General features: G+C 51.1%; 1 protein-coding gene across 5 annotated transcripts in view; it reads right to left on the minus strand.

Annotated features, from left to right (window-relative positions):
• Positions 1 to 15,176, minus strand: part of HTT (huntingtin) — a 149,358-nt gene that overhangs the window by 72,073 nt on the left and 62,109 nt on the right. For all 5 annotated transcript variants that reach the window (XM_036064275.1, XM_036064274.1, XM_030314313.1 and 2 more), the window contains 7 exons: positions 14,347 to 14,498; positions 13,131 to 13,333; positions 10,665 to 10,791; positions 9,152 to 9,279; positions 6,292 to 6,402; positions 1,583 to 1,660; positions 872 to 1,095 (listed from right to left, as the gene is read on the minus strand). In XM_036064275.1, the coding sequence (XP_035920168.1) occupies positions 872 to 1,095; positions 1,583 to 1,660; positions 6,292 to 6,402; positions 9,152 to 9,279; positions 10,665 to 10,791; positions 13,131 to 13,333; positions 14,347 to 14,498 (1,023 nt within the window). The remainder of the gene's footprint in view (positions 1 to 871; positions 1,096 to 1,582; positions 1,661 to 6,291; positions 6,403 to 9,151; positions 9,280 to 10,664; positions 10,792 to 13,130; positions 13,334 to 14,346; positions 14,499 to 15,176) is intronic.

The following is a 15,176-nucleotide window of genomic DNA, read 5'->3' on the forward strand; positions in this document are numbered from 1 at the left end:
GGGCCGCCAGCCAGTCCTGTCACTGGTAGCAGGCACTCAGACAGAGCGCTGCCTGCCCCAGGAAGCTCAGCGCCACGCCACCCAGGCTGCCGTGAGGGCACAAAGGTGACACTCACTTGAAAGACTCAGTGACCCAGAAGATCTCACTTGATTCTCTTGGGAAAAAGTTTCTCTAAACATTCACATCAATCACACCCTTTTCAAGAAACACGTATGAAGTTAGATGACAGTAACACACACACGGTTCCTTGCTTCTTTGTTTATACCCCATGCTATTAAACAAAGTAAACAGATCTATTCCTAAGAACTGGATGCATTATATATATAGTAAGTATGTGACCAATGTCAAGCCTGGAACAAGGGCATTCTCCTCAGTTCCCGACTAGTGTGTTAACTCTAGCTGTTTTAGCACTACATCTATAAAAGGAAAAACAAGGAATTCTCTTGTTCGTGGCACAGAGCAATTCTCTTGCTACACAGAGTAGCAACTCAAATATCTGCTAATAATTATGGTTATTTAAGCGACAACAACCGCATTCCAGGCATCAAACATACGACCATAAATTTAACTGAAGAGAGACTTGTAGCCGTGAGGTTATAAAACCCAAAGTACTATCATACGAGATTCCTCTATGCCCTTCAAGTACACTTACACGCTGACACTTTTGTGCCACGTGGAAGCCGTTCTTTCCCCCAGCACAGACCTGGGAAATGCCGCCCACGCGGCACCTACAGGGAAAGTGGGTCTGTGGGCCCCGGAAGAGCAGCCGGCTCTCGGCTTTTACAAACGATTCAGCGCCAGCTCTTCTGTGCTCGTACCCAGGACGCCTCCCCGACGCTACCGCCCCGGCCAGCACAGGCGCAAGGTTACCCCGAGGCGTCGTGGTCCTGCTCTGCCTGCACCATGTTCCTCAGGCTGGCGTCGGCTAAGGCCTGGGTGAAGTGGGTGTAGGGAGCCATGAAGCAGTAGTGGTACAAGCCCGGCCTCACGCTGGAGGAGCCCAGACGCTGCGCTCGGCCCTGGGACTTGTTGGGGTTGGAAGACAAGCCATCAAACTGGGAGGCCAAGTTTGTCCCAAAGAGAGTCTTCAGCAACTAAAGGGGAAGAAGTGAAGCCATCAGCATGAGGCTTAGCGCGGCGCGAACACACGAGAGTTTCCCAGGGGGCCGTGCCAAACCCAGCTAAAAGCAACGGGCTGTGTTAGCAAAGCTCCAGACTGACATCCTGGAGGACGATCGCCATCGGCACCATGTGGGACTGCTGTCGCGAAGGGCGATGTGAGCCGGTAAGTCAGAACCCCAGGAGCCTCGCCCCCCTCCGCGATTCTGTTGGGCCCAGCGTTCCAAGCAAAAGCCTGGACAGACGCCACGATGGCAGCGTGTGGCCAGAGTCCGGCGGCAGGGGCCAGACCCAGAGGGGCGGGACAAGGAGCCCTGTGCCCGATATCGGGGCGGGCCAACACGTGACCCGTGGGGCTGCCGGCCGTGCCACCAGCACCGCCTTCTAAAGGACGAGCAGCATCCTGTCCCCATGCCCAGGGCGTGGGGCTTAGAAGATGAGCCCAGGAAATGGCATTTTTACCTGCTGAACACAAACAGTTGCCATCATCGGTTCTCGACTGAAACAGGATTTCAGGTAGCCTAGGATCTCCTCAACACACTGTGGGAAGAAGAAGCAGTGACACACGCAAGTCGGTGACTCCCGGGCGGCCTCCCACGGTGGCGAGCCACAGTTGACACAGAGGAAGCTTGCGATCCGCCAGTGTGAACAGAGCTCGGCAGGAAGCACAACAAACCTGAGCCGCTCCCTCCAGCCTCCCCGCAGGCGCCACCGCCACTCCCTCGCTCGCTCACTCGCCCGCTCGGGGACGCTCACCAGCTATCTACTGGCCACTCTGCCCCCAGCCCTGTGGTCAGGGAAGGGGTTCAGAGTGTGCAGGAGCTGCGAGCCCCACGGACGTCCAGCTGCACGGAGCACACGGGCACCCTGTGGGATTTACCACCCAGAGTCCTACAGCGTCTACGGCAGTCTGCAAAAACGACCGCCCGCACAAACTACTTTCACCGCATCAAGAATAAGATGCGAGGCACCCCGTGTCCTCTTGGGTCACCGAGAAGGACGAAGACACGAACTCTCAGGACGCCTCCAGAGCAGGCGCTCAGCGGCAGCGGCACAACGCCTGGGCGCCTGTCCGGTCGCCAGCCACCGCTTCCCTCAGCAGGGCTGCCGTTGACACCAACCAGACGGAAGAGGCCTCTCGCCTCGCTTGTTCGCCACAATTCTCCGTGCTGAAGAGCAACAGACGTCTGTTGGTTTCAAATACTAGAGGCCCATATATACATTTTCAATATTCTGACGTACTCAAATTAGACTCCAAGCATTCAAGTTTGCATCCTACGGGGTGAGTTCGTTACGTGTTGCTTTTTGGTTTTACCAGCCCATAGCTGGTATCCGGTAAATGTGAACAGAGAGAATTACAACTAGAGCCTTCCAGGTCAGGGTCTCTCTGGCAAAGGACCCTGTCTCCCAACAAACACACACGGAGGGCTCGGTGGCACCAGAAACCGCACCAAGCCCTGAACGCTGGTGAGGACACGTGCCGTGGTGACGTCAGCACACGGAGCAACAGGAGCACCTCGCGGTGTGGACACCAACATCGGGGCAATACAGACAGGTTTCCCCTTCTGGCAAAACGAGGCGAGAGGCCCATTTATACCTTCCACCCAAACAACCAAAAGAAACACCGGACACTGTGTGAAATTACGGTGACAAGATGCCAAACAGCAGGCGCTGAAGGACAGTGACCCTGAGAGACAGGGACAAGAGAGGAGAGCCCCACACCGCACTGGCCCACCGCCCTGTGAGAGCTTCCAGGTCGAGGCACAAGGAAGGGGGGGCACAGAGCAGCCCAGGGACTCCGAGTCAGGAGGAGCTATGAGTCTGGGAAGCTGAAGTAGTGGGGACTCAACGGGACAGCTGCCCAGACAGAACTCTGGACCAGTCCCCAGGGCCAGGGGACAATCACCAGAAAGGGTTACCGGGCAGTGCTTGGCACCCACAAAGGGCTAGGGACAGTTACTGTCGCCCCCAGCCCGGGAGAACAATAACTCACGGAGCACCAGGTAGAGCACTCAGGAAGGCCGTGCCTCCGTGGTGGGAACAATCAGCCCCGGACTGAGCACTGCTCCAGGCCACCTAACAACACAAATGCAACACCCACACGTAAACTGTTCCCACACAATTTAATTCTATCTCAGAATAAAGCTCACGAAGATTTACAGGAGTACAAAAAACGTCTAGCATCCAATAACATTTCACGATGCCTGGCATCTGATCAAGGTTACCAGGCAGGCAAAGAGGCAGGAACACACAATCCACAATGAGGAGTATAATCAATCAAAAATGACCCAGAATGGCCAAGATTTTAGAATTAGCAGAGAAGGACGTTAAAAGCCCTTATGACTGTATTCTCTGTGCTCAAAAACTTTAGTAGGAATATAAGAGATTTTTTAAAAAGATCAAAATCAGACTTTAAGAGATAAAAACAATGTTAGTGAAAACATGCACTAGGTGGGATTAAGAGTCAGACTAGACACTGCAGAAGAAGAGATCAGAAAGCTTGAAGATACAGCAGTGAGAGCCACACAAAATGCAATGCAGAGAGAAAACAATATCCTAAAAGGAGCATCTGTGCGTCGCATAAGGGACAACCTCACGCATCCAAATACGCAGGTAATTCAAGTCCCCTTAGGAGAGAAGCCAGGACGAGAAAAAGATGTTTGAAGAAATAATGGCCCCAATCTTCCCAAATTTTAAGAAAACTATGAAGCCAGAGGTCTAAATTCAACAAACCCAAGCACAAGACATGTAAGGAAAGTTACACTGAGGCACATAAAAGCCAAACCGCTTAAGACCAGTGCAGTCTCCAGAGAGGCCAGAGAAGACATAACTACAATACGGGCAGCAATACGGAGATGCGTGGAAAAGTGTGTATGGAACAGCGGCCAGAGAAATCACCAACACACAAACAAATCGCACTTCAGAATACATTCCAATTACATAAAAGTTGGGTGTGGAATAAACAAGGTCTAGACGAGAAGAGAGATAAGACTATAATTTGTCAAGAACGTAGAATTATGACTTTTCATCCCCCGCGTTGGGACTCAGAAAAACAAAAGAAACCAACTCTACTCTTTACTCTCAAATCTCTCTCCGCCTTCACCTGCTGTAACCAGAGAGGCTCACGGCAATGGGAGGAAAACCCGCTCCTACACTGTGCAGGTCACACCCCCCAAGCAGTCCGTGAGGCTCGGGCCCCCGGCGCCAGAGCGCGTGTCCGGAGCGCGTACCCAGCGGCACCGCTGCTGCTTGTGGAGGCGCCTGCCGCCTCAACCGCAGCAGCAGGATGGCGAGTGGCAGCGTGTGTCTGGCGGGGGCGGGGGCCCAGCCTCGCCCGCACAACCGTCGGCCAAGGAGACTTCTGGCAAACAGCCAGTGGCCAAGCACAAAAGAAACCCTGGGGGGTTTCTACTCCCCTCGAAAAGACCAAGAACGAAGACTCAGCAGTTAGGGAGGAGAGGCTCCCAAAGTACAGACCAGGGGGCCTGGGGAAAGCCAAGGCTGGAGCTAAAGCGGGCCTCTCCCACCCAACAGCACAACAGATAAACTCAGAACAACACGGAAGCCGAGGGGCACAAAACCATCTTTATCCATAAAGACCAAGGTGAGAGGGCGAGAGGCCATCCTGTCCCACATACAAGGATCTTCAGAAATGGAAGTTACTACACACGCTTTTAAATATATCTTTATGTATATATATATGTATATGTATACATATATACGCGCGCGCACACACACACACATACATAAAACTATATTCCCATTCTCAGGAATACACAGATCATGTAACATCAACCTTAATTAGATTGTGACTTGTTAATTATTTACCTTCACATATCAGGATAAATGTAACCTTCGATCAATTCACTGACTGCAACTGAAAAACAACTACTGCTGTATGTGTGTGGCAGTCAAAATAAAAAGGTAAAAAGAAAAAAGGAACCACACTCCCCAAAGATGAAAATCTACAAAAACAATAAACCACAAAGTCATCTTAATTCCCTTAAATAGGAAAATTTTATTATTTTAAAAATCCCAGTTAGGTGGTTTTCATTTCAGCGTATCGAACATTCAAATTTAAAATGCATCATATTCCCTATCTTGCTGAAATGCATTATCCACACACAGCCCACAGGCCCTAAGGACCTGATGGTCTGAGAGAAGAAAAGCAACAGATCGCCATGCTGACAGGGCCACACGGGGAGAGCGTACCGCGCCCTGGGCGGGACGGCCCGCTGGTCTCACCAAGAAGGTGGCAGCAGTAAAAAAAACTCTGCCAAGTTTCACTCAGAGGGGACAATAACCGAGCACCAGTAAGAACAGGACATTATCCAGCCATCAAAACAAGTGCACGCACTATACACAGACCTGGGAAAGAGCCCAAGAAGCACCTGGAGACAAGATAATGTACATACTGTGATGACAAAAACTAGGCAACTTCCACACGTCAAGAAAAAGACAAAAACACATGAACTTCCTGAGCGCGCCACAGGTTTAGGACACACGTTTGAAGGGGGAGCTCCCTGTGACTGACTCCGAAACGCGTGAGAACCAGGGCACCCGGGAGCCGGCAGGGGACACACCCGGGAAAGCGACCACAGTGAAATGTGACCTGCAGGCCCGGGATGCGGACACACAAGATGGGCGTTCACCTCACACGTCCTTAAAATCTGTCCCTGTGTCTGAGCGCCCCCTTGTAGGACGAGGGGGAGGGGATACCGGACTTGGAGCCAAAGCCCAGGAGTTTCAGCCACAGCTCTGCGGTCCCACGGCACCAGAGGAGCCAGCCACGCAGCCGTCACGTCCGTTTTCGCCCTTCCTGCTTGCAAAGGGCACGTAAGAAAGCAAAGGGACTGCCACCACGGTTTAAACCCACTAACACTGGGTGTTGTATGGAAACCAATTTGACAATAAATTTCATATTTAAAAAAAAAAAAAAAAAACAAACACCAATATTCTAGAATGAACAGGGTCGAGGCTAACATACAGAAAAACCCTGAAAACAGGATGGAAGTAGGACACCCCCAACGTGAGGCTGACACAAGAATCAGAGGCAGGAGCCATGACGCAGCAGCCGGGGGCCACGGAAGCTTCTCCCCAAGCTGCTCCCGCCTTCCGAACGCACCCAGATTCCCCAGCTACAGCTCGAGGGGAAGAAACGAAACACAAACCTTCCCGATGTCCTGCAGCGTTGCCAATTCTAGGATCTGAGAGAGCACATCCAAGGCAGAACGCAGAAAGCCCCCAAACTTTTCAGCACTGTTCTGAAGGTCCAAGGTAACCTTGGGAAGTGGAGGGAAAGAACACAGGGTTACTGGCACTGTCCTGTTCCGTCACCTGCAACAAAGACACGTGCTGTCCACGCGGTGAGAGTGTCCGGCTGGGCTGCTCTAACACCCGCGATCTGGGGGGTTTCTGTTTGTTCATTTGCTTTCAGTGCTGGGAAAACGCCCTGGAAAGGAACCGCATAAAACTGTAACCTTTCAAAGGCATCTTCCAGCTTATAGTGATGCTGCTGAAAGAAACAATTTCTGATCTTCTATTACGAGAAAAAAAATTCAGTGTCCATTTCAACCAGTATCTGATAAGCACCATATCAAAACCTATAAAATACACGTTGTGTTCCACATATGTTCGTATCCCCCGGGAATCATGATCAAATCCAGAAACCGCCCCTCGGTCTGGCTCTAGCAAAATATTAAATTCATCTTAAGAAGGATTAAATTATAATTCGAAAGGGCCCAGCTGAATTAAATTATGCAGCAACTCCCCTATTTAACAGACTGAGAATGAGTCAGGTCCAAGGATATGAAGGGCGAAGGGGAGGGATCAACTATAAAAATAAAAACTGGCAAAAACCTTCCAAAGTGCTACAACAGAGAATGGAGTCTGCTCCGTGAAATCAAACCCAGCCAGCGTGATGACAGAGGAAGCACTTCCTGGGCCGAGGGGCAGGACAGCAGGGGAGACACACACAGAAGGTGAAAACCTTGATGCTCTTGTGTCACCGTGAGGTGGTTTCCAGCAGGCAGAGGAAGGGCGAGTGGGGACACAGGGACAGGTGACTTCATGGGGCCACATCCCACAGGGACAGGAGGGTAGGGGCTCACCTCCAAGCAGGCATGACAGAACGAGGGGGCGAGGGGCATGCGCATGGGAAGGCCTATCTTGACAAAGAACAGAGGTCGCAGGGGAGAAGCAGGGCCACGGGGCTCTGAGGGGGGCGGACAACGAGGGCCACGGTGGGAGTACAGCCAGAACAGAGGGAATAAAGATGTAATGAAGGAGGTGGAGGGGCAGTGTGACGGATGTCACATGTGCCAGGCACTCCAAACACACCGATCCAGGCGGGCATCCGGGACACCGGGGGCCACAATGCACGGGGTACAGCGTGGAGCCCAGGATGTCCCGGAGGGGAAATGATAAAGAGGGAGCCGACACTGGGATCATCAAGAGGGCCCCAGGACTCAGCACAGGAGTCGAGAACAGGCAGAAAAGAAACACCTCTGTGCGGTATTTCCCACGTGCCCTCTGCTATGTGGGTGGTTGACATGAGAAACACTGGCTAAAAAAGAGCCTCTGAATCTTCTGTAAAACGTGGTCAAATACTCTGATCTTTGAAAGGTATTGATATCCTCCAGAAAAAAAGCCAGGTAAAGTTCATAAATCATTTTCAAACAAACAAACAAACAAACAAACAAACAAACAAACAGACAAACAAAAACCCTGAGAAATATCTATATCAATAACAAAAGATAATGACCATCTGGGGACACACTTATCAAGAAGTGTGCAACATCTGTGTGAAGTAATCTTCAAAAATTCTTTTTCAAATTCTTTAAATTTCAGGTACATCTGAGGCATATACAAGAAGCTTTCAATAAACAAAAAAGCATCCCACACTCTGGACAGGTGGACTTAACATCTACGATACCAGTTCTCCCCAAATTAATCTATAAATTAACATGATCCCAATGGAAATACTCTCAGGATTCTTTAGAACTAGATTAGTTTATTCTAGTGTTCACATGCAAAAATGAGTAAGAAAAGATCATCCAGAAAAAATTCTGAAGGAGAATGGGGGGGACTGACCGCCTCAAAAAATATACCGAGCAGCTACACAATCAGCACGTGTGCTTCTAAAAGATGAACAGATAGACAGATGGATGTAACAAAACAGTAGAAATACAGAACTATGAGAATTTAGTATCTGATAAAGGTCATATTTCAGATCAGTTAGTGCATGAAAACTGGATTATTTGGGAGACAGTGCCAGGGAAACTGTGCAGGCAGCTAACCAATGAAAAGCCCTATGAGAAATCGTGGTAGATTTTTCCTTAACCATCTCAGTGTGAGAAGGCCCGAGGTACGAAACATACCCGTGCAGAAGAGTTAACAGAACAGACAGAAACCGGCCTGTAAGGTGGGCCCTTGGTGGTGTCCACGCACTTGACCAGTCGAAGGTCCCCCACGCTGATAGAAAACCTTCCCTGATAGGGCTGGTTCCCTGAGCCTGGACTCTGGGAAGGAATCCCACGTTTTACGTCGCACACCTGCCTCTGCGAGGCTGAGGTTTCAGTTCGTGCCAGGCAGAAGAAGCCTCCGCTGCTCGGGGGACAAAGCTGCTCTGTGGCCCTCAATGGACAGAGAGAACACGGGAAGCCTGTGCACGGATCCCTGCAGACTCCACGCTGTGGTAGAAGTCCCAGCTGTGAGAACGACTACACGCCAGTCCCAGAGTCTTGCCAGAAAATCTCTGAAGGTGGGGGAGTGGCCTTGGGAGGCCCAGACACAGCCCCAGTAACCCACAGAGAGACTGCGACTCCAGCAGAAACCTTACGTTTTGATATGATGAAAGCTACCATAAACAAAGCTGAAGACAAAACTTGAAAAAACTGTCACAGCGCACACCCCACGCTGTCTCGTATGTACGTGTATGTACATACACAAGCTGCGAATCTTAACAAACACACCCACGATCTATTAGAAATCTGAGCACGTGCATATTTTTACAAAAGGAGCAGTCAGTACCTTATAGTTAGCGTGAGTAGCTTTCAGGACATCGTGCAATTTGAGGTATGAAGGAAGGTGGTAGAAACTCCCCAGTGATGAGGACTTATTTGCTGTAACAGGCCCTGAGGCATCGGATTGTCGAGAGGCTGTAAAACACACCACACAAAATAAACTTTTAGATCAAAAGTAAACACTTGCCATATTTAATAGAAGTTACTAGCAATAATGGCTTTTAAAGGTATTCTAGTAGAATAAAATTCAAATTCTTCCTCTTTTTGATTAACTAGAAGTAACAAAAAATTGACTGATAGACATAAGTAGAATCCAGGCAGTCCCCAGAAAATAAAACAAGACGAAAAGGAAAACAGCGGTGTAAGGCTACTGTCTGTTGTTACGGTCTCGCTGCCAGTTTGCAAATCAGAGGAACGACTAGTTCAATGACCTCCGGCCAATCACACAACTGCCAGGAGCCTGAGGCTCCCTGAGGCTCCCAGCGCACAACGACGCTGAGCCCTGGCCGGTGCAGGTCATGTGCCCTGTAAGCAACCAACGTGCTTAAACGCTGTAAAGAGCATACATATTATCATGAAATGGACATGAAATATTAAAATGCCAAGCACTATATGGAAACTATACTACTCGAGTTTTAAAGATCTTCAACTTGGAGCCCTTAGTTGATTTAATCCACCAGAAAGAGTATCAGTGACATACTGATAACTTTACATTTGTAAAGTTCTGAAGCTTTTAAAGCTGGCAAATCCTCCTGCGTCCTATCGTCAATCCCTAGAAAAGAGCAGCTTTTAAAAAGCCTTCCCGTAAACACTCTGTAAGCAAAACGACTAGGAGACCACAACTGTGCAGGCGCCGTGAGGCAGCGTGCTGACAGGTTTGATGGGAGCGGGACAGGACGGGTCGCCCTGGCTCCCCAGCCCACAGCGGCTGCCTGGTCGGTGGAAACCGCAAGGTTCCCCCGAAACCGTGGCCCCTTCTGCCCTGAGACCGTCCCAGGTCTAGAAGCTGCTCCACGATCTGAGCTTCTGGGTCCCGTTCACTCACATGACTGAACCCTACCGCAGTGCGCCCAAATGTAAACCTGCCACTTCCAACTGGAGAGGGCCTCACATGTCAGAACCAAGTATTTCATCCGCTAGCTCTGCTCCCAGCCGTCTACACCGCCTCCCCGACTCAAACTCGGGTCTCTTCTACTCTCTTCTGCAGGGCGAAGTGGGACGGGGAGGACAGCAGGCAGGGCTCCTTGCTAGGGGCCCGATGCCCGCAGACCTCTGTGGCCACATACTGGCAAGTGACACTAAGAGGCACTCAAGACCAGAACACGGTCTGGACACAGTTAGGGATATTTATAATATTTAGTATCCGAACCCACACTGAGAAAACGCTTTCCCCGGCTCCACTGCCATGTGTTTTACTTCCAGAAAATACCAAGTTATCACATTAACTTCGGCACGAACATAAGCATAGTCCTGGCTTTGGATGACACACACCACGTCCCCTGCCCGTTAACACTTCATACCTGGACTGGCTTCGCTGCCTTTCTTGGGGCTCAAGGGCGCAGAGGCCTGCTCTCCCGGCTCTTTCTCCTTTCCCTTCCGGCGGATCGGACTTAGAGAAGGAGGGTTTGTTAGGGACGGCAAGGCTGCCTGCAACAAAACCAGAGTCTGTGAAGGAAGTAGAACCAGCACGCAAACTGAAACTCGCAGATGTGGTTTCCCATTCCCAGAGCAGAGCAAGCAACCCAGGCAATCTGGTTTTTCTCGGAATCCTCATTTACGGAGCTCACACGCGGCACGTGTACCAGCTACACTGACCCACCCAACCATCACACGTGGCAGGGATTGACCCAGAACTTCTTCACAGGTGGACCGTGAAGGGGGTCAGGCGGGGCCCACCCATCACCTCCAGTGGCAACCAGGGCACTCTGTGGGAGCCAGGACAGGAAAAAGGGTACGGAGCAATGTTATGAACCCATTTTCAAATGATGAAACGAGCTCAGAGGTGAAGGAACGTATTCAACGTCAAGGCTAACGAGCAGCAGAGCTAGGGGTCCACTGGACAGAGACAGAACTGCAGGAGGCACATAGTGGGCACCGGGCCTCAGCTCTGCTTCTCTCCCCACAACGTCAGGAAAGCGGACGGAGTGTGGCAAAAGCTGCCATCAGGAGCGCAGACCGACAAGACACGGACCACACAGTCCCTTCCCATGACGTGTCCGCCGCGGGCAGGTCCACAGAAACAGCAAGTAGGTGGTGGCTGCCTGGAGCTGGGGGGCACGAGAGGTTGGGGGTGAGAGCTAAAGGTATGTATCGTGTTCCTTTCTGGACTCTACACTGGTGGTGGTGATGGCCCAGTGGCTCTGGGCGTACTAAAACAACCCAAACCCTACACTGTAAGCAGAAGGATCGTATGGCATACGAACTATGCTGGAGTTGCAGGGTGTATTCATTAACATGTGGTCTCAACAAGAAGAAAAAGAAGAAAAGAGGCTGTAGCAGTACTCCATCAGGTCACCAGTTTGCACCAGAATAGTGGCAGTGAACACACAGAGAAGTGTGTATGTACGTGTGCACCTACACGGGTATGTGTGCATTTGTGTGTGTGTACGTGTACATGCATGTGTGCACATGTATACGGGTTTTTGTAAGATATTCAGTAGGGAAAACACAGGATTTGATGAAACAAGGAGCTATGATGACCACCACGTTTGCAGCTGACAAAGCACAAAGTGAGGGGAGCACGGCAGGCACGGGCAGGGGCGAGGCTCAGCAGCTCAGATCCAGAGCACACCTGAGGTCTGCGAGCCGTCCAAGGAGATGCATGGCGCATCCCTGGACTGACACCCCAAAGACACACCTGGGGTCTCTGACGTTTAAATACCAACGGTAAGAGCAGGACTGACCACCTTGAGCTGCCCCGTCCCGTAAAGGAGCCATTATCTACACGTGGCCATTTAATGACAAACAAAATTAGAAGTTCAGTTCCTCAGTTGCGCTAGCCACTTTTCAAGTGATCAGTCACCACGTGTGGTTGGTGGCTACTGTCCTGGCTGGCCTAGACATCAATGTTCCCACCATTACAGAGAGTTGTACTGGACAGAACTGGCCCAGGAAATATCAAGAGAGGCCAACCTAGGACAGAGCCTGGAGATCATCAGTGGTGGGCAGAGAGGTGAAACCAGGAGAGGGCCCGGCAAGCAGACTGGTCGGAGAAAAACAAGAGACAAAACCCGGAGACCAGCAGGAATGACTGTTTCAGGACCTGCGTGGTGGTACCGAGTGATACACAGGAGAAGACAGGACCCGAGAGGTACCCACGAGACCCAAGAACCAATCTTGGCAGGGAGAGTTGCTATGGAGAGTGGGGGCCGAAAGCCGACCCCCTGGAGGTTGGGGAATCGATGGCTGCAGCCACGGGAGGCCCTAAGGTGTTAAGCGGGGAGACGGCACTCTTCAGAAAGGTTTGAACTGATGAGGAGACCGAGCGGCAGTCGAAGCAGAATGTGAAGTTAGAGGAGTTTTTTCAAGATGGAAGTAACCTGAGATAGAGGACACAGGAGTGTGCGAATAATGGGATATAATTACAAGTGAGCTCATCTACCTTATTCACTGTGCAAACAATTTACCACTTGGGAAGCTGATTTGATAGAGCTACACTTCACAGAAGAGCGATCTGCCAACATTCCAGGAGACAGCAGATGAGTTAGTTACCTAATAAGCCAGCAACTTCCTTATGAGCTTTCTTGGCTAATGCTGAAAGCCAAGAATAAAGATAGCTTTCCCCTCAGAGACGACAGTAACCGATGACGGTACCAAAAGAGCTATAAATTGGTTGACATATTACGGCGTTAAATCCAATGTCACCATATGAGCGGTTTTGTTCGTTTAAAGTAAAAAAGAGTAAGGAAGGGACAGATGAGTCACGAAGGCATGTCTGACACCCACGACGTCACTCTGTGCTAAACGGCTGCCGAGTCCAAAGTTACCTTTATTGCCGGTCCAGGAGCCACATCGTCCAGCACGTGTGCGCAGATATTAATCACCTTCAGCAGGTGGGAGAAGAGCTGCTCCACCATGGGCACCAGGGTCCGGTCGCCCAGAGCCGGCCAGACCTCTTCCTGCTTGGCGGCTGCTGGGTTGGCCTCTTCCTCAGAGGTCCACGAACTTCTCAGAGACCTGGGGGCACTGGCTGTGATGCGGCACAATGTGGGGGAAAGGAATGAGTAGGCAAGTCATTTAGACCCATCCACTCTGAGTCTGCTGGACATCTCCAGCCGGTGGACCTTCCTAACATCACCACAGTACGTACGCCCAGTCAGGACGTGCCCACCACCCCAGGCGCCCCGGATCTTTTCAACCCCAATCGAACCGGGGGCCGAGGCCTGCTGATCCTGCCCCCTGCATCCTCTTCCAGTCAGCCCACCAGCATTTATCCCGTTCAGACTCGCTCACCTCGACTACGACATGAGCCTCCTAAGCGGCATTCCCTACCTTCTCCTCCAAGCCACACTGAAGCCGCCGAGGGACCGGACCGTGCAAATGCACCGGCCCCACTGCCAGCCCCTCCATGAGGCTCTGCCATGACGTGGCACAGCAAATAGGACGTCATACTTAAGGAGCACTTGGCGAGGCGGCCCACCTGTCAAGTTCAGTGGCCTTCCTTCCTTCCATCCTCCCTGTCAGTCCTCATCTCACCTAACATCCCAAACTACTTGCAGTCCTCACATGTCACAAATTTTTTTGTGTCTCTATGCCTTCAAATGGGCTACGCCCTCTGCCTGGTGTTTAAAGAGAGCGATGATGGCCACTCTGGGCAGCCACTGTACTTAGTTTACATGCGTCACCCGCTGAATCCACGTGTGACTTGTGAACGGAGCCCACACACCGCCCTTTCTTACAGCCGTGGTGCCTGGGACTGTGCCTGGCACATGGTGCCCACTAAAATGAAATTAGGAACAGGTTTACCTGTGGCTGGGCTGAGGGGCTGGGCAGGAAAAGGGCTCCCTTAAAACAGTCGGCCCAGAACAGATGCCTATAGCTCACATCCATGCATGCTGCTGACGTCGGGAACTCTGACGAAGGGCTGGAGCCATCCTGGCGATGGCCTCACAATATTCTCCTTCGCGTGCGCACCACCCCATCCCTCAAAAAGAAACCTACAGCTCTGGACCCGAAGCCCCTGCTCCACCTCCGCGCCACTACCTGCGAGCAGGTTTCCGGCCAGCACCAGCGCATCCTGGTGCGCTGCGAGGTCCAGCGGGAACCAAGCTGACGAGAGCAAGGTGAGGATGACCGTGGCCATGCCAACGGTACAGCTCTTCCTGGACTCACCGGACACGCTCAGCGGGGGTGCCCTGGAAGCCAACACGGGCAGGTCAGATGACAAAAGCTGTAAAGCAGTCTTGCCTTCTCCCATGAACCACGAAGGCCTATCACCGTACGCTTTGTACCAGCTCACAAAGCGATTTTACTATTGTTAACTAACATCCTTCCTGCACATACACCTCAGCTCCACAAAAATCAGAGAAATGAAACCAGGTAGCACATCTGATTAAAACTATTGAAACTGCTTACTTTTGTAACTTTTTAACTTTCTTCGAATTTTGACTTAGCATATTTTACTCCAATGCCAAAGTAGCCTAGAGTCAGGTCAGGCACTGGATCTATGACCAGAAACCGCAGCTGCTCAGTAACTACCTGTGGACAGAGGGAAGCAATCATTCTAGACCGGAGGATGCAATCCATCCACTCCAAGCAAATGTTAGCTGGTCATAGGCTGACACAGACACAAATCTGCAGATTTACTTTAAGCAGGGATGGTGAGGGGCGCCTGGGTGGCTCAGTCGGTTGAGCATCCAACTTCGGCTCAGGTCATGACCTCACGGTTCGTGGGTTTCAGCCCCGCATTAGGCTCTGTGCTGACAGCTCAGAGGCTAGATAGAGCCTGTTTCAGATTCTGTGTCTTTCTCTCTGTCACACACTCACTCTCTCAAAATAAATAAATAGACACTAAAAAAAGATTTTTTTTTTTA

This window comes from Lynx canadensis, chromosome B1, assembly GCF_007474595.2.
Source record: "Lynx canadensis isolate LIC74 chromosome B1, mLynCan4.pri.v2, whole genome shotgun sequence".
NCBI lineage: Eukaryota > Metazoa > Chordata > Mammalia > Carnivora > Felidae > Lynx > Lynx canadensis.